General features: G+C 49.4%; 5 protein-coding genes across 5 annotated transcripts; 4 read left to right on the top strand and 1 right to left on the bottom strand.

The window, feature by feature from the left end:
• Positions 1 to 5,586: 5,586 nt before the first annotated feature.
• J4E92_005906 (uncharacterized protein) lies at positions 5,587 to 6,377 on the top strand (the record flags this gene model as incomplete). The annotated part of the gene is made up of 2 exons (XM_051497282.1): positions 5,587 to 5,593; positions 5,674 to 6,377. 2 exons carry the CDS (start codon positions 5,587 to 5,589, stop codon positions 6,375 to 6,377), a joined length of 711 nt encoding a protein of 236 aa, XP_051352942.1.
• Positions 6,378 to 7,459: 1,082 nt separating this feature from the next.
• On the top strand, positions 7,460 to 9,619 carry J4E92_005907 (uncharacterized protein; the record flags this gene model as incomplete). Its single annotated transcript, XM_051497283.1, has 1 exon — positions 7,460 to 9,619. One exon carries the CDS (start codon positions 7,460 to 7,462, stop codon positions 9,617 to 9,619), a length of 2,160 nt encoding a protein of 719 aa, XP_051352943.1.
• Positions 9,620 to 10,422: 803 nt separating this feature from the next.
• J4E92_005908 (uncharacterized protein) lies at positions 10,423 to 13,752 on the bottom strand (the record flags this gene model as incomplete). Its single annotated transcript, XM_051497284.1, has 5 exons — positions 10,423 to 11,078; positions 11,127 to 11,680; positions 11,733 to 12,975; positions 13,147 to 13,548; positions 13,596 to 13,752. The coding sequence occupies 5 exons, from the start codon at positions 13,750 to 13,752 to the stop codon at positions 10,423 to 10,425; spliced, it is 3,012 nt and encodes a 1,003-aa protein (XP_051352944.1).
• Positions 13,753 to 14,192: 440 nt separating this feature from the next.
• Positions 14,193 to 15,339, top strand: J4E92_005909 (uncharacterized protein; the record flags this gene model as incomplete). The annotated part of the gene is made up of 2 exons (XM_051497285.1): positions 14,193 to 14,319; positions 14,369 to 15,339. The coding sequence occupies 2 exons, from the start codon at positions 14,193 to 14,195 to the stop codon at positions 15,337 to 15,339; spliced, it is 1,098 nt and encodes a 365-aa protein (XP_051352945.1).
• Positions 15,340 to 15,779: 440 nt separating this feature from the next.
• J4E92_005910 (uncharacterized protein) lies at positions 15,780 to 19,794 on the top strand (the record flags this gene model as incomplete). Its single annotated transcript, XM_051497286.1, has 5 exons — positions 15,780 to 15,787; positions 15,878 to 17,475; positions 17,524 to 18,533; positions 18,581 to 18,934; positions 18,982 to 19,794. 5 exons carry the CDS (start codon positions 15,780 to 15,782, stop codon positions 19,792 to 19,794), a joined length of 3,783 nt encoding a protein of 1,260 aa, XP_051352946.1.
• Positions 19,795 to 19,877: the final 83 nt, after the last annotated feature.

The following is a 19,877-nucleotide window of genomic DNA, read 5'->3' on the forward strand; positions in this document are numbered from 1 at the left end:
TTTAGCTATAAATTCTATAGTAATAGTTACTTTTATAGAGTCTAGAAAGTTATAGATATTATAGTAGTATATTTTACTAGAGACTTCTACTATATTATCTAAATACTAGACTTTTAGTATATTAAACTAAAAGAAACTAACTTACTTAGATATAAACTTAAGTAACTCTTTTATAGACTTAATATAAGTATTATTATCTATAATCTTAGACTACTTAGGTATTAAACTTTAGTTATTAGTGTTCTATTATAATATAGCTAGCGTACACTAAGTGTAGTTATTACTCTTACTATACTAAGTAGATTAGAATATAGTTACTCTAGAGTCTTAATATAGAGAGTAGATAGAGAAACTAAACTAAAAGAAACTACTATTTCTAAGGTAGTTAAAAGGCCTATTAACGTATTTATAGTAGAGTAGAATATTCTACTAAGACTATTAGTAGAGAGCTAGGCTAGCGCTACTAGTTATAAAACTATTATAGTTATCTCTAGTAAAATAATATACTATAGAAGAAGCTAGCTAAGTTAGAATATATAGGTAATATCTATATAATAAAGCTACTAGGTTTAAAAGCCTCTTAGTAAGCTAGTTAGAGAGCTTAGAAGCTAGACTATTTTATTTTTAAGAAGGTCTAGAAGAAATAGGTATAGAAGCTTATAAAAAAGCTATAGTGTAAAGTATCTAGTTAGATCTTAGCTATATAGTATAATATTATAGAGTTTTAAAATAGATATTCTATAGTATATAATATAAAAAATATTCTATAAAGTTACTTTAATTATATAAAGAAAAGAGCTAGTTAAAGATATATAAAGAAAGATTCTAGTAAGTACTTTAGAGAAAGTCTTAAGTAATAGATAGTCTTAATAGTATATTCTTAAGGTTTTCTAATAGAGTAAGATTATAAGACTATAGAGAGAGTAGTAGATAAGTAGAGTTTCTAGTAAGCTATACTATAATATTAAGATAAAGAGTAAAGTTAGTGTAAGTAAGCTTTTATAGAAATACTTTCTATACTATTAAAATCTAAGAAGTATATAAAGTAGTCTAAGGCTAAGCCTTCTAAGGTTTATTACTATAATTACTTATATTAAAAATATAGTCTATTCTTTCTAAAAAGTATTAAACTTAATCTTTCTACTAGACTCTAAGGTTATACTTCTATTATTAATTCTTAAATAAGTGCTTAACTATTAGTAAAATATCTAGAAAAGAAAAGTATAGTAGCTAAAGTTATACTATATTAGTAATAGATAGTAAAAAGCTTTAGATCTATTATTAGGTAGATAACTATTAAATAGAAGTGTCTAATTTACTATTATTCTAAGTAGCTTTATAGTATATTAATAAAGAGAAAGCTTTAATAAAAGAGTTAAGTATAGATACGCGTAAATACTATAAGTTATAAGATAATCTATAAACTATAAGTAACTCTAGTAATAAAAGCTATAGTAGAGGTAAGATAGATAGCTAGATAATAGATAGTAAAAAAACTTTTAGTTTAATAGTAGAGGTAACTAGTTAGAGAGAAAAGACTAGTAAAAGTATAAGTTCTATAGCTTATAGCGTAGAAGAATTCTATTAGAGTATTTTCTAGATAGTAAAAGTAGTAGATATATAAAAACTACTAGTTAGAGCTCTAAAGTTAGTAATCTTCTTATTAATAACTTATCTAGTAGCTCTAAGTCTTTTAATAGCTAGTATCTAGTGCTAAGAGTAGCTTTACTCTAGATTATTTTTAAAAGAAGTACGTCTTAGAAAAAAAAGAGACTAGATACTATAAATAAAAAGAGTTATACTAGTCTAACTATAACTCTTAAAAGGTATAGAAGTTTTATATAGTTTAAGAATAGTTTAAGTAACTTTAAGCTTACTATAAAAAATAAGCTCTTAGTACTTAAAGACGCTATTTAAATATACTATAAGATTATAAGCGCGTACTATATTAATTATAGTAATAAATAGAGAGTTAAGTATTATAGAAAGAATAAAGCTAGTTAGTTATAGCTAGAGCTAGACTAATAGTAGTAGTAAAAGAACTAAAGTAGTAAGTGTACTTTATATATACCTTAGTACTAATATAAAGTAGTTTTTAGAAAAAATATAATAGTAATAAAAGTATAGTAAGAAATACTACTATAGTAGTAAAGTCTATAATAGAGGTGTAGTAGTGTATAAAAAAAGAGAAAAAAAGAAAAAAAAGAAAAATATAAGTATTCTTATACCTATTAGCTAGCTAGTAGAAATCTAAGTAGTATATATATAATATATATATACTAAGTATATAAGAAAAAAAGAAGTATTTAGAGAGTATTATTAAATTAGAAGTAGCTTTTATAAATCTAGTAGTTATTTATTAAAACTATAGAAGGTATAGTGCTAGTAAATAAAATTTATAAATTAAAAGAAGAGGTAGAGTAGTTTTACTAACTATACTAGTTAGTTACTATAAGCTTATAAACTAGTAATAAAAGTAAAAATCTTAATTAGATATATTAGAAAAAAAAGAGTCTTTTTTAAAGAGCTTAATAAAAGAAAGTAAACACTACTAACTATTACTAGAGGTAAGTAAAATCTAGTAAGCGTGTTATACTTATATTTATTTAACTAGAAAAAACTATTATTATAGCTATTTAGGCGTTAGAGTATTTATAAAAAGAAGCTATTAGTATAAAACTACTATATTATAAAATATAGGCTGCTAAGTAGCTAGTATATATATAAATTACTTTAACTTTTATAGAGTACTTTAGTAAGAATACTTATCTTTTATAGTAACCTAGTAATATAGTAGGTATACTAGTAAAAATAAGTAGAGAGTGCGTAAAAAAGATTATAACGCTAAAAATAGAGAGTATAAGACTAAGATTTATAAACCTAAGAGTAGCTACTAACTATTATAAATAAGTAGATTTAATATAAATAGTATAATAAGTTTAATAAGCTAAACTAAAAAGAGTTAAGCTCTATATACTTAGCATGTGCTATGCTTAGTAGTTATGTAATAGCTAGGTTCGCGACACAATCTATGCAGAGACTAGTACTTCGGGTCCCGCAAACTAGGGAACGACGTCGAGCAGCTCTAATATTTAGAACACTTGATGTCCCTGTTGAGCACACTGCCAAGATTGTGTTGTTCCTGATAGTGTCGGTATGGTGGGCCGCGCTGGTCAATGATGCATACCGTCAAGAGCTTCTGCATTACGCGAAAAGGACGCGTCGGAATCGGAACGCGTCGCATGCATCGGAACAGGTATGCGCAAGAACGAAAGGAATTTGGATCCAAGGCAGCCGTGTGGCAAGTTAAATCTTTAACATTGGTTTCCAGGCGGCGTCATTCTTAGTTGCGCTATGAGCGTGTAGCCATGGATTTCAGCGACATTGTTTTGCTGATGACAATGGTAAGTTTGCGTGTGACGTCACATGCGACGCCCCTGAACGCCGGCTTTGCCTGCCTACCCCACTGCCATCAGGGCACCTTTCCAAGGCTCTATACCTCAATCCTTTTGAACCCGACTCGGATGGCAACTACTCGGCGCGACGCATCCCAGGACAAAAACGACAGCACTGTATTGTGAAGCAAAGGAGACGGCTTGTGGCGTCCGATTAAGGCTGCGCCCTCTGGACAAGCTGACCGGTCGCGCGGCATGCACCAATCAAATGGTTATGCGCAGTTGCGATACGCCGCAGCGCGTTGCGGTGCTGCGCACTCAAACGTATGAAATGATGACCAGGCATCACTCCAGAGTCTCCTCGCGCGTTTGGAGTCTTTTCGTCTTCTATGTCTGCATTCTGCGCGCGTTGAATCGCTACTCACATTACGAATTGCTTTCAACCTGCATCGGAAATGGAACGTCACCACTCCCCAAGCAATGAAGCGGACTCCATAGGCGCCAGCTATAAAAGTATGTATACGTTATCCAGTATGGGGCGCTCTTGTTAACACTCGAAATCAGGTACCCCGATTTTGCCACCAGCAGACGACCTGTCTTTTTGGCCGGGAAACCCCGTTTTGCCTAAGCAGCTTTCGATTGATCCGGTGTCAATGGATGACAACGAGTTCTCTTCAAATGTAGCGTGCAGTCCAAAAGCGAGGACAACGGCAAGAAGCCATCGAAATCCCCTTCTCGACTGGTCCTCACACACGTCTCCGCATCTTTCTGAAGACCCCAGACAATCTCGAAGTCGCTACCCCGGTCTCATGAGTAATAGCACACTGAGCAGTGGCAATTCCTTCACGAGGTCTACCAGGTCTCTCGAGTCACTAGAATGGAAAGGCAAAGCAATACTAGTTTGCGATTTTTGCGATGCATCAGGCGACCATGCTACGACATTTGAGGGAGCTAATTTGGTATCTGAATTCCTGGAACATCTAATGCAGAGCCACAATGCCGACGAGCCAGAAGTAGAGATCGAGGAGCCGATAATACATCCCGTCTACAAGGTTGCTGTCGGAGTCACCAGACGGTACATAATTGGTCCCAAAGCACAATGTCCTCTCTGTGGGGTGTTTGCTACCGCAAGGACTATGTACGAACACGTACCTAAATGCGTTAGCCTCCAAGCCATAAGGATGGCGGAAGTTGGCATCCGGCCACGACTATCGTTTATGGACATAGTTTGCGGTACATCGAGTGACGCGACGACCGATCGAAGAGCTCCAGTACCTCTGCCCGACGAAGGACATCCACCGATGCAAAGAGTAGAAGTCAGTTCTCAAGACTCGTCTGAACACAGTCACGCAGGATGCGAAGATATCACAGAATTGACTGCGCCGTCGAGTCGCCTGTCATTGGTTTCATCTAGCGCAGCTACACCATCCGAGCAAGAGACTGACTCTGCAGAAGAAATGGCATCTCGAGAGAGCTCTCCGGCTGCTTTGGAGGCCCCGCATCGACTAACGCCCACGAAGCGGCTACTAGTGGATGCCATCATGCGCGATTTTCAGCAAGTCTTCAGGACCAGTCTACGAAGCCACACTAGCAAAGGCAATCCAGGCACTGGCGGTCGTGCATCAGGAAGCTCTACCGGCGCATTCACCTACTCAGGCCCTTCGTTTGTATCCCGAAAACGAAGTTTGAGTGGAGGTAGCTTTACTCCCCCAGAGGACGGCGATGACTCAAACAAACGACGCAGACCTGACTTCATGTCAAAGGGCGAACAACCTGCTTCTCAACTACGATTTGCATGCCCTTACTATAAGCGCAACCCGGGTAGACACCAAACCTACACGTCCTGTAGAGATCCTGGCTTCATTACAGTCGCGAGATTAAAGTAAGTACCCCAACGCGTTGTCATAAAGTTTTCGTGCCTAACACTCTTAGGGAGCATTTGTACCGTCGCCACCTACTACCACCTCAATGTCATCGCTGCTGTACAACCTTCGCGGACGACGTTGCACTTCGAGAACATCAACGCGATCCGGGTGGTTGCGAATTACGAGAACTGATACCACTGGAGGGTTTTGACAAAGAACAAGAGAAAAAGATGAAAAGTAAGAAGGGCAGCCAGGTGCATCACGGCGAAGTAGAGAAATGGAAAGCTGTGTACCGCATCTTATTCCCAGACGATCACGATGCAGACATGCCCAGTCCTTGTAAGTCGCAGCTCTCTGCACCATACATGCACAAATGCTCACATACGAAGACATCGAATATCAACGTGATACAGCGAGCGTGACCGGGCCATCTAGCGACTCCCGTTTCCAGGAGTTCTCACGCCTCGAACTGCCACGTCTTGTTCGCCGGACGCTAGAGAGCATAGTAGAACATGAAGCGCAACCACTCGAGGATAGGTTAAAGGAACGACTAGTGGATATCGTTAGGCAATGTCAGTCGCAGCTCGAGACGATGTTTTGCACGGTGGCTGGTCCAGGCGACACCATCGCCGCAACCAGTTCGAGGTCAAATGCTCAGGCGTTTCGCGACGTGATTGAGCCTCCGGATAATACCCAACTACCTACCATGTCCAGCATTATCGAGCCGGTAGATCAGCATACATCATCAACAGCTGCACCACTTCCAACACAACTTCATGAGACGTCTTATGAAGGCGTAGCACTCGCCGAAGCAGCCGAGCCAGTATCCGACACTTCGGATTCTGGATACGAGACCATCAGTCTAGCTGCTTTACCAGCCACCAGCGTCCACAATGAGCTGCCTCATGAGTATTTCGATCCGAATCAATACGTCGATCTCAGTAACTATTCACACTTGTTTGAAGCGACAGCGGGCACCGCGATACAGGTTGCGCAGACACACGCAGAGGACGACCTTTCGATATGGTCTTTCGTCGACACAATCCCTGTGATGAACAACGAAAACGTGGAAGCATCGCACAGCGCGCCCAGCTTTGATCATATTAGCCAGTATTAGCCGTGTCTATTCAACTGTCAGTCGCGCCGGATATTTCATTCTTCTTCAAGCCAGCAGCAAGCCGCAGGACCCAACGAAAAAAGTTGCCCACTGTTCCCGGAAACGTAGCTTCAAGACTCAGACTATTCTCATCATCGTCAATTCATTACGCCGCCATTCCCGACGCGTAGACCAGCCCCGATCGATTCATCGAACACATGCTAGTTTGTGTTGATATAGACTCCAAGGGTCAAGCGGTGGAGGTACTAACTCGCGGCAAATTGCACAAGCAAGGCTCTGAGTTAGGGTAATGTCTGGGATGCGAGAGGTCGCGTTCGCCCAACGGAGCCCAGTTGTCGAATACCATGTAGGATTGAGCCCGTAGGCATGTACAAGATCTTGAAGGCGGCCGAGGCGATAAAGATGGAAGAAGAAGCTGGTACGAACACAAGCTTATAAGGAGATCTTATTCTGATTGACCGCTGAGGTGCAAACGCTGTTGTCTGACAGATTCGAGGACATGTTGCCCTAGGTGATCTCTGACTAACGGGGGTTCCGCTATCTGTATGCCTAGCATTCCACGGAAGCGCAGACTACAGCGTTTGCTATAAGAACAAAAGAAGAGAAGTGGTTGTAGAAGAGAAAAGGAACTGTGGCCAGAGCGAGGCAGTAGATATTGGTTCTGCTGCCAAGGCACTAGGCCTACACGGACCACATCACGTGGCTCGTAGATGATGTAATCGTAGGTGAAGGTGAAGGTGAAGATGAAGACGATGATGGAAATGCACCTAGAAAGGTAGCTCGGATGTGACTTGAATGCTGTCAGTTGTCGCTAGCAGATCATTTTGTGTAGAGGCCCTGCCTGTATGTTGTTTCCTACAGCGATCGCAGTGAGCCATATCCCAAGGGCAAGTCTCAAACTAGACGCGGTCTGTAGTCGACCAATCAGCAGGCTTCGAGGAAGGACAGCGCTCAGTCACCGCCGTTCGACTCTCCACGTGCTCGAAGAGCAAACGGAGGCCACCAAGCTCGCCCAAATTTCTACCTTCTATACAATCCTGCCAGGTCTTTTCTCCGCGACTCGACCTTACTCACAGCACAACATGGACGAACAAGCGCGCGACTCCAAGCGCAAATACGTCGCTGATGAGTCGCCTGTATTCCATTTCACTGCCTCTGAGCCCGTCCCCAAGAAGCCAAAATACTCTCAGCAACTGTCCCGCCTCGCCGAGGCGCGATTTTGGCGTCTTCCGGTAGAGCTGAAGGACATGATTACCGCCAACGTAAGTTCACTGCGCTTCTTTCAAACAACACGAGCTAACGTTATCCAGCTCACCAAATGTGACCTAATGGAGCGCTTCGTGTGCGCATCCGTTCTCAAGCAGCGTGATGGTATCCCCGCTGGTACACATGATATGGCGGACTACTTCCTCAGTGCTCTCTACCACGAGATGGAATTCTGCCTTGACCCCGAGAGTCTACCCCAGTTGAAATACCTCATCGAAGGCTCTACCGTACACAACTTCAGCCTCATCAAAAGCGTACTCTTCGACACCTTCGCGACTACATCGAAGGTTGGGCTTGAGCCAATACTCCACAAGTTTCCACGAACCGATGCTAATCTACGCATCGCATCGTTCACAATGGAGTCCACTATCGGCTTGGAGTCCCTGCCAGCTCTCAAGCAATTCTTCAGTTCCAGTTCTCCCTCGCTAGAAGTCATCGTTGTTCCAACATGGTACGACGGCGACATCACCAACATCTCGACGATGCACGATAACGCAGCAGCAACCGAAAACCTAACGAGCCCCTGGACTCTACTGAAGCCCAAGACCGCGAAACAGCTGGAGCACATCAACTACCACAACAAGATCGCTACCCCCGACGGTTTAGCACTCGATGACAAGTACCACGAGGCACATATACTCCAGCAAACAGGCCCGTTCAACATGCATGTCGCTCTGAAGAGGAAGCGGATTGCGCCTATCAACGCTCCAGGCCATCACTCGGAAAGGCTGGATGTGCTGAGTCACTGGAATGCCCCTGTCGGCCTCTGGCGCTCCTTAGTCGCGGAAAACAACGGATATAAAGTACGTGGCTTTAGTATCTTTGCTGAACCTCCTATTGCGCCTCGTCCCGCACTGCCGCTTGGACCCATTGTTGCCGGTATGGGTTGGTCAAGGACTATTGCCTTACAGGAGCTACGTTTAAGCTACATCGACTGCACCACATACGGCAAAGGATTGCTCTCTTCGGAGCCAGATGATGTACCCGCGACGTTCTCATTCAGTTCCCTTAAGCTTCTTAAGATCAACGGATGTATGGGCAACGCCGAGTTCTTGCACGGTCTACGCAAGCAATCCGCCGACGTGGAGACCTTCCTCTTCTCTGTTCACGACCAGCACATCACTACCGACGAGGAAGAAGCCATTGTACAGCTTGTTCGCTCTTCCAGCAACTTGCGTAGTCTGTCACTCGGGTATACAACTCCACCAGTCGTCAAGGTCTCAAGTCCGTATGCAGGCCTACCTGGCATCCTCAACGACTATTTGGACGATCCCAACGATGACTTTGCCGACGACAAGTCTGCGCCAAACGCCCGTCAGGACGAAGTGGAGGCAGTGAGCAACGTACAACCTCCTCAAGGCCAGTCTTCCGTCTGGGTCACAGAGTATAGTCGGTTTCCGCTGGCTCGCCTTTTCGGTCCCGTCAACTATACCATTCGTAGCTTGGCGCTGACGCAAAGCCTCCGCTCTGAGATGAGCCACGAAGATCTGTCATACATCGGAATAGTTTGCCCTTACCTCACGGACCTCGCCATCGCATGCCCTCTCATCGAGATTGCCGTGATAGATAACAACCTCGACGCCCACATGAAGGCACAACTGAAGGGCCTCGCGAATGTTCTTCGAGCCTACCCCCACCTCAAGTACCTCCAACTCGTCGCCAGGGGTGATGAACGATATTTGTATTACGATGTCTCGCCGCTCGAGAGCATCACGCGCCAAGTCATCAAGCACCTCTCCGAATGTGGTCTGAGCATTGACTTCTTCACCGTTGCTTTGAGGAGTCTGGAACACAAGGATGACATGGGCGCGGAGACTTGCCACCTTCGCGTCCGGAGCAACCCCGAGTTGCATGAGACGATAAGTGACAAGGCGCTGAAGCGCGACATGGAGACGTTCGGCGATGTCATCTCGTGTTCTTTCGAACACTTTGTGCCGACCAAAACGGGTTCCGTGTACGATTACTTCGAGAGATGAGGGTGGAGCGTGGGGTACCTCAACTGTTTTCATAGCCATACCTGTACGTAGATGCCATAGCGAAGAGGCATTCAATGATAAAACTCTTCTCATTCTCGACGTCTTTACGGTATCCTGTGCCATTCAGTACCTTCGCGGCTATCACTCTGTAAATACCATGGGCACTGAATACCTCCCGGCCTCCATATTAGCGAGCTATCTTCAAGGTGTAACACGTTTGTATCCCCCTCGACATGCCGTGTATCTAGATGTTTTAGTATGTATGTATACACTATCGCTACTGATTGAGCCATCTGAAAGCGCACCAGAGCACTGCCGTCAATCAAGAATACCTCTGCATGTCTCCAATTACCGTCCCAAAGCACACTAGAGCACTATGTCCAGTCAACATCCCCCTTGCATATCAAGTTTTTCACGTGACCGTAGGGTTATACAAGTATACCCCAGTCTCAGAACATGACCTTGTTGAGGTACCGTGATGTGCTTTGATACCTCAGCCAGATGCGCGTGCACTCGGGAAACACAGCGAATACCTCCAGCCTCATATATCACCGTAAAGAAAGACGTCTGCGAACCTCAAGTAGTTGCCAGGGTAAGGTGAGTAACCAACAGCAGCACAGCCAAGACATAGCATATTGACAAGGTAATTGACTTTCATCTCAACTCATATAGTATATAAAGTGGCAAAATGGTATCATACGCCATCCAATCCACTCCATGATGAGACAACCAAAACCCCACCTTGGGAAAAGCAAACTCCACACGCAGTAGTCTAGTATACATATGTGACAGCGCCGAGGGTATCAACCGGTGTTGTGATCTCCGGGCGCGCCATCTGCTCCAAAGCCATTGTTTCCGAAGGTGCCGTCGCCAAAGTAAAGCATATCATGGGGTAGGTACTCCAAGTCCCAAGGCATCATGTCGGCGCCTAGTAGTGACATGTCGACGTCCTGTGTGTCGATGACCATGTCGCCGAATGTGTTGTCTGAAGGTGTGTTGAAATTTCCGAATGTAGGTGAAAACTCGGTTTGAGGTGTAGGTTGTAGCTGATTGTGTTGGGCAGATGAGCGGGTATATGAAGTCGGATTTTGTAATGGCGTTCTTATGGCTGTTGGCGAGCCGCCTGAGAACGGAGAATGCAGATTCAGAAGCAGGTCAGCATCTGAAACCAATACTGGATCTGGTGTGGGCATGTGGTTGAAGGTTGGGTTTGAGGGCGGCGGAGGCATGGATGCCGAGCTGAATTGCGAGAAACCCGATGGTGATGCTATAGATTGGCGTGGCTCGAATTTGATGGGAGGATCGGATATCAATGATGCGATAGAAGGCTGAGTACTTGCTGGGAGTGTTTTGGAAGGTGGCGGCCTCGTACTCCGGTTTTCGCCATTCTCGGAAGTGTACATGACAGCGACGTTGGTTGATGGAGAGTTCATGGTACCAGTAAGTGACCATCCGATTGCTATGAACTGTTAGTGAGATTTCGAGAACATGGGCATTGATAACATACCTTGACTGGGGTGTACCATGGGCGAGCCAGGCATATTCGGCGTTCTCGCGCCCTTCCGAATGGCGGCTGCCATCTTTGCGACGTCCGCGTCAGAGTTTTGTGCAGTCAGATAAGTTCCCCAGCTCAGTTTCCTCCTCCAACCAGGGCTAGTGAAAGATGGCTCGGGTCGAGGGGCTTCTAATGCACTTTCCATCTCCTCGGCAGTGTACAGCAAGGGGTCGCCAACACCCTTTGCCTTTTGGTCTAGCACAGTCATGATGTACTTGACACCCGCCCAGTAGGTTTCCAAGGCCTTGAGGGCACGATAACAGCGTTGATAGTTTTGGTTAGCAGCGGAAGCGAGCAATGTGTGCTTAGCGGCGGTCTGCTTTTGTTCCAGATCTCTGGTAGAGCTGTTGTTTGGATTCAGACGGTCAAGAGATTGATGGTTGGCAGCTTTTTGCCAATTCTCCCCGTGCCGGCCAGGGCTTGCAGGGCGAGACTGAGGCTGCGACGAAGCTGAGTGCAGCGCGGTCTCTTTGAGGAAAGCACATGCGGCGATGTATATTGGTTGACTAAGAACAGTCAGTATGCGAGTTTTGCATCGGGAACCTAACCTTATCCTACCTGGTAAAAGGATTGCCGATGCCAGTCTTCAGATCAATGAGCTCGGTAAAGGCCAGGATGTCGGCAACAGTCTTTGCAGAAGACATGGAAAGCTCCCTGCTATTGGTGGACAGTGATTGCGGTGTTCCCTCAAACGTCCTGAGCAACGTTGGCTGATGCAGAAGAACGATCAAGGTATGGAACCAGCAATGGAGGAGGAGAAAGTTAGTGCCCTGGTGGAGCTTGACGTATTGCTGAAAGTTGACCGCATTGAAGTGCAGCTTGGGCGACAGGTTCTGATAGATGCCCGTCAGCCTATCTTCCCAAGCTCCGAGTTGCTTCTGTAGGTCAGCAGTAATATCAGCGGCACTTCGTATCCGGTTAAGGAGATCAGTAACACGGCCGTATAGATGGATGATGCGGATCAGCGCAGGAAAGGGCAATGGCCAACCGGAAGAGTCCACTTCATCCAGAGAGGGAAACGAGATCTCGATGTCGCGATCGCGAAGGGTCACCGGCCGTCCTGTTCCAGAAGATATAACGCGGTCGAGGAAGAAGATGGACCAGAAAGTGTCCAGCCTCTCTCGCTCGGCAGCTCTCTGCTCTTGCTCCTCTGCGCTAGCCCCCTGATTGTCTAAAACTGTGGATTGCTCCGAATGCCGTCCACCATCCGGGTCGCTCTTGACAGAATTTGGGGTTGGGCCTTTTCGTCCCTCATACTTCAGGCCTCCCACAGACTGCATGCCCAGATCCTGCGCCATTCGTATGGCAATCCCCAGATACATCCAGAGTCCACTGTCGCGACTCGCACCGAATTCATCATATGCAAGAAGCAGCGCCGCCTGTACCACTGCTACACTGGGACACGGAAAAGCGTCGGGAATAGCTGACTTGGCTCGCTGCGCAAACGCTTGGCCATGCTCAGAAGGCGGGATCGTGGAGGGTTCTGCATCGCCTTCCTTCTGCACGTCGCTCTTGCCTGTCAGCATAGGATGTGTCGAAAATCGGGCCGCTAACGCACAGACGGCATCTACGAGGATTGCGTCTACCTGCTTCTCCTCCAAGTCACGCATGAAGCGCTCTCGTTGTAGGAATGGGAAGGAGCAGCCGAGATGCACAAAGAACAGCTTGCAGAGGTGGGTAATGAGTGGACTTGGAGACATTGACGAGGCGTCGTATACGGGTATCTCGGCGGGTGTACGGGCTTCTGGCACTGGTGGTGAGCCTACTGATGGTTGCGCGGGTGAGGACTCGATTGCGTGTTCTGGACTTGTTAGCTACATGATACGGAGTTACAGCAGAGCAGTAAGAGCCGGATGCGCCGGCCTTTGTACAAGCACAACCTCATGGGCTGGTTGCTTGGCTTCTGAGACACAGGTGCTCTCCGGTAACAGCATCACGAGCTGCATATCCATGGTGCGCGGGATGAACGTACGATCTGATGTAGTCTGAGCACTACCATGCTGCTTTCCTCGCACTTTGACCACCATCTGTCGCAAACCGGGCAGAATGGCTGTAGGCCCAAAGTATCTGAAATATGGCATTCTGTTCCGCGTGCTCAGGCTTAAGCCTCCGCTGCTTCCGGTCGACTCAACCTTGGGCGAGGCATGGACGCTTGATTCGGAAGTTTGCGACGTCGTATGGGGAAGGTGCGGCCGTGTGAGCAGCGGGTCGATGGGAGGCTCTTGTTTTCGGGAAGGCGCGCTGTTCGAGACAGAGCTCTCTCTTCTTGCAGCCTTTTTGCCTTCTTTTTGGTGTTCGCTCGTGCCATTATCGTCTCCGTACCCGGCGCATTCGTGCTTGTTCTGGACACAGGTTCCACACACAGGTCGCTCACCTACTCCACCGTCAGCAAATGATAGACAGACTTGCCAAACTCCGTACCAGAACACCGCGTCTTCTTCTTCCTGCATGTCAGGCACGCGGAATTGATGCGCCGCCTCTTCGCATAGGGACCATCATGGTTCGTCACAAAACGGATAGGCTTGGGCTGGGGCGCGGCAGCATTCGCAGAGGCCGTCTGAGGGGCTCCTTGATTCATTAAAAGCAGAGTGTGGTCTCAGCGGCAAACGGGAATGACCGCATCAAAGGCCGTGTTGGATGCTGCAGGGAAGGTAGATTTGAGTGGGGTAGCAACAGCTGCCAGATGCGCGTCAACGGTCGATCACGAGCCAGACCAGACAGTGGAGAAGCTGCGAAGAGACGAGAAGCTGTGGAGAAGCCAGCGCATATTCAGCAAGGCTGGCACAGGGCGATCGGCAAACGCTACGACGTGACTCTGCTACCCGACGGGCGTGTGTTGACGGCGAGTGGTGGTCTGGGTTGCGGAGCGGAGAACCCCAGATTAGTCGTCGACGCTACCCGGGCCATGCATCAATTCATGTCCGAGCGCGTCTGGCGTGCTGGGAAAAAGTCGCCGCGGCGGTCCCACCTGGGCTGGGAGCAGCGTGCACGCCATCTGCACCCTCGCCCAGCACCGCCATGGAGTCAATTCGCCCAGCCCTCGCCAGCATCCGGCTGTCGGCTCCCAAGAGAGCCTACAGACCACTCTACCAATGTCTGCACACATCAGCCGCGCGGGGCGCCACGCCGCTGCCTCATCCATCGGGTAGGACACACGACGTAGCCAAGATGGCTCAGCAATTAACGTCTGACAGTACCCGGACCACCGCCTGCGACGCCCGAGCCACAGCCATCAGATGCATCTGAACGGGTCGCAAGAAAGAAGCGGCAGGCCGACATGATGAAGCAGGCGCGCGAGATGCGCGACGTCTACGCCCCTACCAACAAGCCCAAGAACATGCTGGCCAAGCGCTTCTGGAAAGACGTCTCGATCAAGGAGGACGAGGGCGGCCTGCAGGTCTTTCTCGACCACCGACCTGTGCGAATGCCCAACAAGCAGATCCTCACGGTCCCCGCATCGAAGCCGCAGCTGGCGACTGCCATTGCCCTCGAATGGGATCTCCTCATGAGCGCGCAGCAGGCCCTCAAGAACGACTACATCCCCATGACCTCGCTCGCCGCGCGTGCAATTGATATCGAGGCGGCGGACAAGGAGGGGAGGGAAAACATCAGGAACGACATCCTCAGCTATTTCATGCGCGTGCTGGACACAGACACGCTGCTCTGCTGGGCGCCCGCAAAGGTCATGAACGAGACGCTCCAGAACGGGAAGACACTGCGCGAGCTTCAGGAGGAAGTGGCTACAGGCATCATCGCCTACCTCCAGACACACGTGTGGCCTGGTGTAGAGATCAAGCCCACGCTCGACCCCGAGACCATTATCCCCACCGAGCAGCCAGAGATGACGAAGCAGGTGATCCGGGGTTGGTGTGCAGGTCTTCCAGCCTACGAACTGGCAGGGCTCGAACGCGCAGTGCTGGCGTCCAAGAGTCTGCTAGTCAGCGTGCGGTTGATCCACGAATGGGGCGAAGCATTTGCGCAGTCGCGAAAGGTGACGGACGCGCCGCGCTTCGGCATCAAGGAAGCCACCGAGGCGTCGAGTCTGGAAGTTACGTGGCAGACGAAGCAGTGGGGTGAGGTAGAAGACACGCACGATGTCCAGAAGGAAGATCTACGGAGGCAGCTTGGTAGTGCCATCATCCTCGTGGGCGGCGACTCAGCCTAAGCATGTGAAGATACTATGTAGACAATGTACAACATGAACATTTCCAATGCACGTGTCAGGACGTAGTGCTGTACCTAGGTAGGGCCAAAGCTCAGCCTCACCAAGCTGGAGTTCGCCCAATGCACGCATTCACTAGGCGAATCCGCCATGACATATGCCCGAGCAGGATGTTGGGATAATGGCTCGGTAGCCCAGCCTAGCGGAGCAATAGTCGTGATTCGCTGAAGCAGCGGCCTGGATGGTGCGCCCCTGACGAAAGCCCCCAAAACCGTCACGAAGCCCCGCCGCGTCAGTGGTGAAATCCTACAAAGTCGCAACAGCTGCACACACTCTATAGAATATAGGACTCGGTGCTGACACACATCCAACCGAACCCCTCCTCCCTCTGCCCGCCGCCTACAGGCCCGCATATCCTTGGCCCGTCGGCCAATCACACAAGCATGGAAGGGTAGGTGCTCCAAGCCCGCTGGCGTCATGGCGGGGGACATGTGGAGGAGGATGGTGATAGCCCAGAAGCACGTCTGACAGCGTATTGCAGGCACAAGCGCTCCAAGTCGTCGAGCGTCAAGAACCTCCTGTCGCGTGTCACTTCCAAGCCCGACGGAGCTGCCGCGACCACAGACAGCAGCGACACTTCTCCGCCCAGCACAGCCGTCTCGGCCAGCTCGCAGCCCGCGCAAGCTAGACCAACAACATCGGGCCACAGTCGCAGTGTGTCCAAGAAGCACAACCCACACCTCTCGACCAGCATGTCGAATACGGGTGCCGGGCAGGACAGCCTGAGCCCCGTCTCGCCCAGCGTCCAGCAAGCGCCCAGCTCGCCCACGGGCAAGTCAACTTCGATAGAGCAGTCGGTGAAGCTGTTCCGAGTATTCGAGTCGCTCCGTAATGGCGACACTGCAGCCATATCGAGGGCCATCAGGGACCAGGCAGGGCCAACAGACGGCGAAGAGGGCAGGTCGTCGCTGCAACTGCCCAGCGCGCGCACGGAAGGAACCTCCATCCTGCACCTGGCCATACAGTGCGCCGAGGTGCCCGTCATCGAGTTCGTCCTGTCCAATGCGACGGCCACACCAGACTCGCCCATCGACATCAATGGCCGCGACCGCGATGGCAACACCCCGCTCCACCTCGCAGCCACGCTGGGCCGCGCCCCCGTCGTGCGAATGCTGCTCGACCAGCCCGGTATCAACGACTCCGTCACCAACTACAACGGCCAGACGCCCTTGGATCTCGCCCGCACGCCGGACATCTTCCAGCAGCTACAGCTCTCGCGATCCATCTTCATCGACACCAACGTCAGAAAGATACAGCACATGGTTTCCGCTGGGGACATGGACTCACTAGAGAAGATACTCCAGGATGCTAGGATAAGGAGCACGCTGGACGTTAACGGCGGAGAGCTGGCGACTGACCCGGTCGTAATGGATGCGGGCGGTACCCTGCTGCACGAGGCAGCCAAGAAGAAGGACATCAAGCTGGCCCAGCTTTTGCTGCTCAATGGAGCTGACCCGTTCCGTCGCGACCGCAAAGGCAAGCTTCCTCAAGACTACACCAAAGACGACCGCACGCGCGCCATCCTGAAGCGATCACCCGCCGCAGCCGCAGCCCAGAGGGGCATTCAAGAAAAGACCATACTCGCAGGTGGACCCCCGGGCCAAACCGCGACAGAGAGCGGAATGGGCGCAAGAGAGTCGCGTGAGATGAAGGGCTACCTCAAGAAATGGACCAACTACACAACCGGATACAAGTTGCGGTGGTTCGTGCTTGAGGACGGCGTTCTCAGCTACTACAAGCACCAGGACGATATTGGGTCTGCATGCCGCGGTGCCATCAACATGCGCATAGCGAAACTGTACATGGATCCCCAAGACAAGCAGCGATTTGAAATCCAGGGCAAGTCGTCGGTCAAGTACCACCTCAAGGCAAACCACCAGGTCGAGGCTAAGCGATGGTACTGGGCTCTGAACAACTCAATCCAGTGGGCCAAGGACGAGGCCCGCGAAGAGGAGAAGCGGGCCAACCAGGATCAGGAGATGCTGAAGCAAGCCAAGATTGAGCAGATCAAGGGCGAAGGCGACACTTCCAGTATCGGCAGCTCCAAGGTAGCACCAAGTTCGCGAAACTTGACTGCTGGTAAGTGTCACCAACTTCTGACCATGTATGACACACTAACACGTCCAGCATCCACTCTCGGCGTCCCTCACCCAAGCCTGGACAACACATCCTCACGAACTGCGGTCAGCGTGACAGAGGACCCTGGAAGTGCCTACGAGCCTAGCATGAACGGCCAAGGTCTGGACAGAATGGTCAGCCACATGGGTACCGCTACCATAGCTGGCGACGACGAAGACGAAGACGACTATGGCGACGATACGAGCAGCCATGAGATGAAGCCCCAAAGCAAAGACGCATTCAACATCACAGCGCAATCGGCTAAGCTACAACTCGATCTCCTGACATCCGTGTCGTCGGCACTCCAGACAGAGAGGAGCAGAACACCCGACCTGAAGATTTCTGACCCAATGATGCTACAAGCATTTGCTTCGTACGAATCCGCTATTGGGAACTTGAAGGGGCTAATCGGCGATCTGCTTCGCATATCCAGAGATCGTGATGCCTATTGGCAGTACCGCCTAGACCGCGAGGCCAATGTGAGGCGCATGTGGGAGGAGAGCATGGCCAAGGTGGCAAAAGAGCAGGAAGAGCTCGAGAACCGGATAGGCGAGTCTGAGGAAAAGCGACGGAAGCAGAAGAAAGCTCTGCGGGAAGCCTTGGAAGATTACGAGACGACTGGCCCCAAGCCGGATGCCAAGGACGACGAGGACGACTTCGCCGACGCGCCAGAAGATGCCCAGCAACAGAAGGATATGCCTTCACACGTGGGACTTCCTGCTAAGAGCCAAAAGGTTAGGAGGAAGGCTACATTTGCAGATATTGCTGCCGATATCTCAGACTCCGATTCGGAAGATGACGAAGAGTTCTTCGATGCTGTCGGTGCTGGAGAGGTCGAGGTTGTTGAAATGCCTGCGGCTGCCCCCAAGGAGCCTACACAAGTAGACATTCCGGCCTCGTCAGACGACCCCTTCGAGAGGAAGCACATGGAGATTGCCACAGCGTGGGCAGGCTACGAAGACGGTCCGCGGAAGAGGCTCGCAATGGATGCCGACGACAGGCCTAAGATATCGCTATGGGTAAGTCTGATGGCGCAATTACTTGTGCAGATGCTAACATTGTTTAGGGTATCCTCAAGTCCATGATTGGCAAAGACATGACCAAGATGACACTCCCTGTCTCTTTCAACGAACCCACTTCACTGCTTCAACGTGTCGCTGAAGACATGGAGTACACAGATCTTCTTGATACCGCTGCCGAACGCGATGACTCTACCGAGCGACTACTTTACGTGGCTGCCTTTGCTGCGTCAGAGTATGCTTCGACCATTGGACGCGTCGCTAAACCTTTTAATCCACTTCTCGCCGAGACTTACGAGTATGCCCGACCAGACAAAGGTTACCGTTTCTTCATCGAGCAGGTCAGCCATCACCCACCGATTGGTGCCGCCTATGCGGAATCTAAGAAGTGGGACTACTACGTAAGTACTGGAAGTATGTTCTCTTTACCATTTCTAACAATGTCCAGGGTGAATCTGCTGTGAAGTCGAAGTTCTATGGAAAATCTTTCGACATCAACCCTCTCGGAACTTGGTTCCTTCGTCTTCGCCCTACCGTCAACGGTGGGAAAGAGGAGCTCTACACCTGGAAGAAAGTCACCTCCTCGGTAATCGGCATTATAACTGGTAACCCCGTTGTCGACAATTACGGCACTATGGAAATCACCAACTGGACGACGGGTGAGAAATGTCTGATCGAGTTCAAGCCTCGTGGTTGGAAGGCTTCGTCAGCTTACCAAGTGGTTGGTAAGGTTTTCGATAAAGAGAACCGGGTCCGCTGGAGTATCGGTGGACGATGGAACGACAAGATCTACGCGCGCTTTACGCCGGGCTTTGAAGATGCAGACGTTGAGAAGAGCGGGAAGAGTTCAAAACACGACGACAACAAGGCTTTCCTGGTCTGGCAAGCTCACGAGCGTCCAACGGGCATTCCCTTCAACCTCACCCCCTTCGTGGTAACTCTCAACGATATTCCCGACAAGCTTCGCCCGGTCGTCGCACCAACGGACACGCGTCTCCGTCCCGACCAGCGCGCCATGGAGGACGGCGAGTACGACTTTGCGGCCGTGGAAAAGAACAGGGTCGAAGAGAAGCAGAGAGCGACTCGCAGACAGCGAGAGGCTGAAGGCAAAGAGTTTGTACCCAGGTGGTTCCACAAGGGCAGGTGTGAGACTACTGGCGAGGAGTACTGGGTGTTCAACCATGAGTACTGGAAGGTGCGAGACCGTGTCGCGAAGGGAGAGACGACATGGCAGGATGCCGGCGCGGAAGATATCTTCTAGACTTCCGTCCAATCTTGTTTATGGAGCTCGCTAGTAGGATAGCTACAGGCGATTAATGTACATGGTTATATATCTTCTTCAAA

This window comes from Alternaria infectoria, assembly GCF_024043175.1.
Source record: "Alternaria infectoria strain BMP 0036 chromosome Unknown scaffold_8, whole genome shotgun sequence".
Lineage (NCBI taxonomy): Eukaryota > Fungi > Ascomycota > Dothideomycetes > Pleosporales > Pleosporaceae > Alternaria > Alternaria infectoria.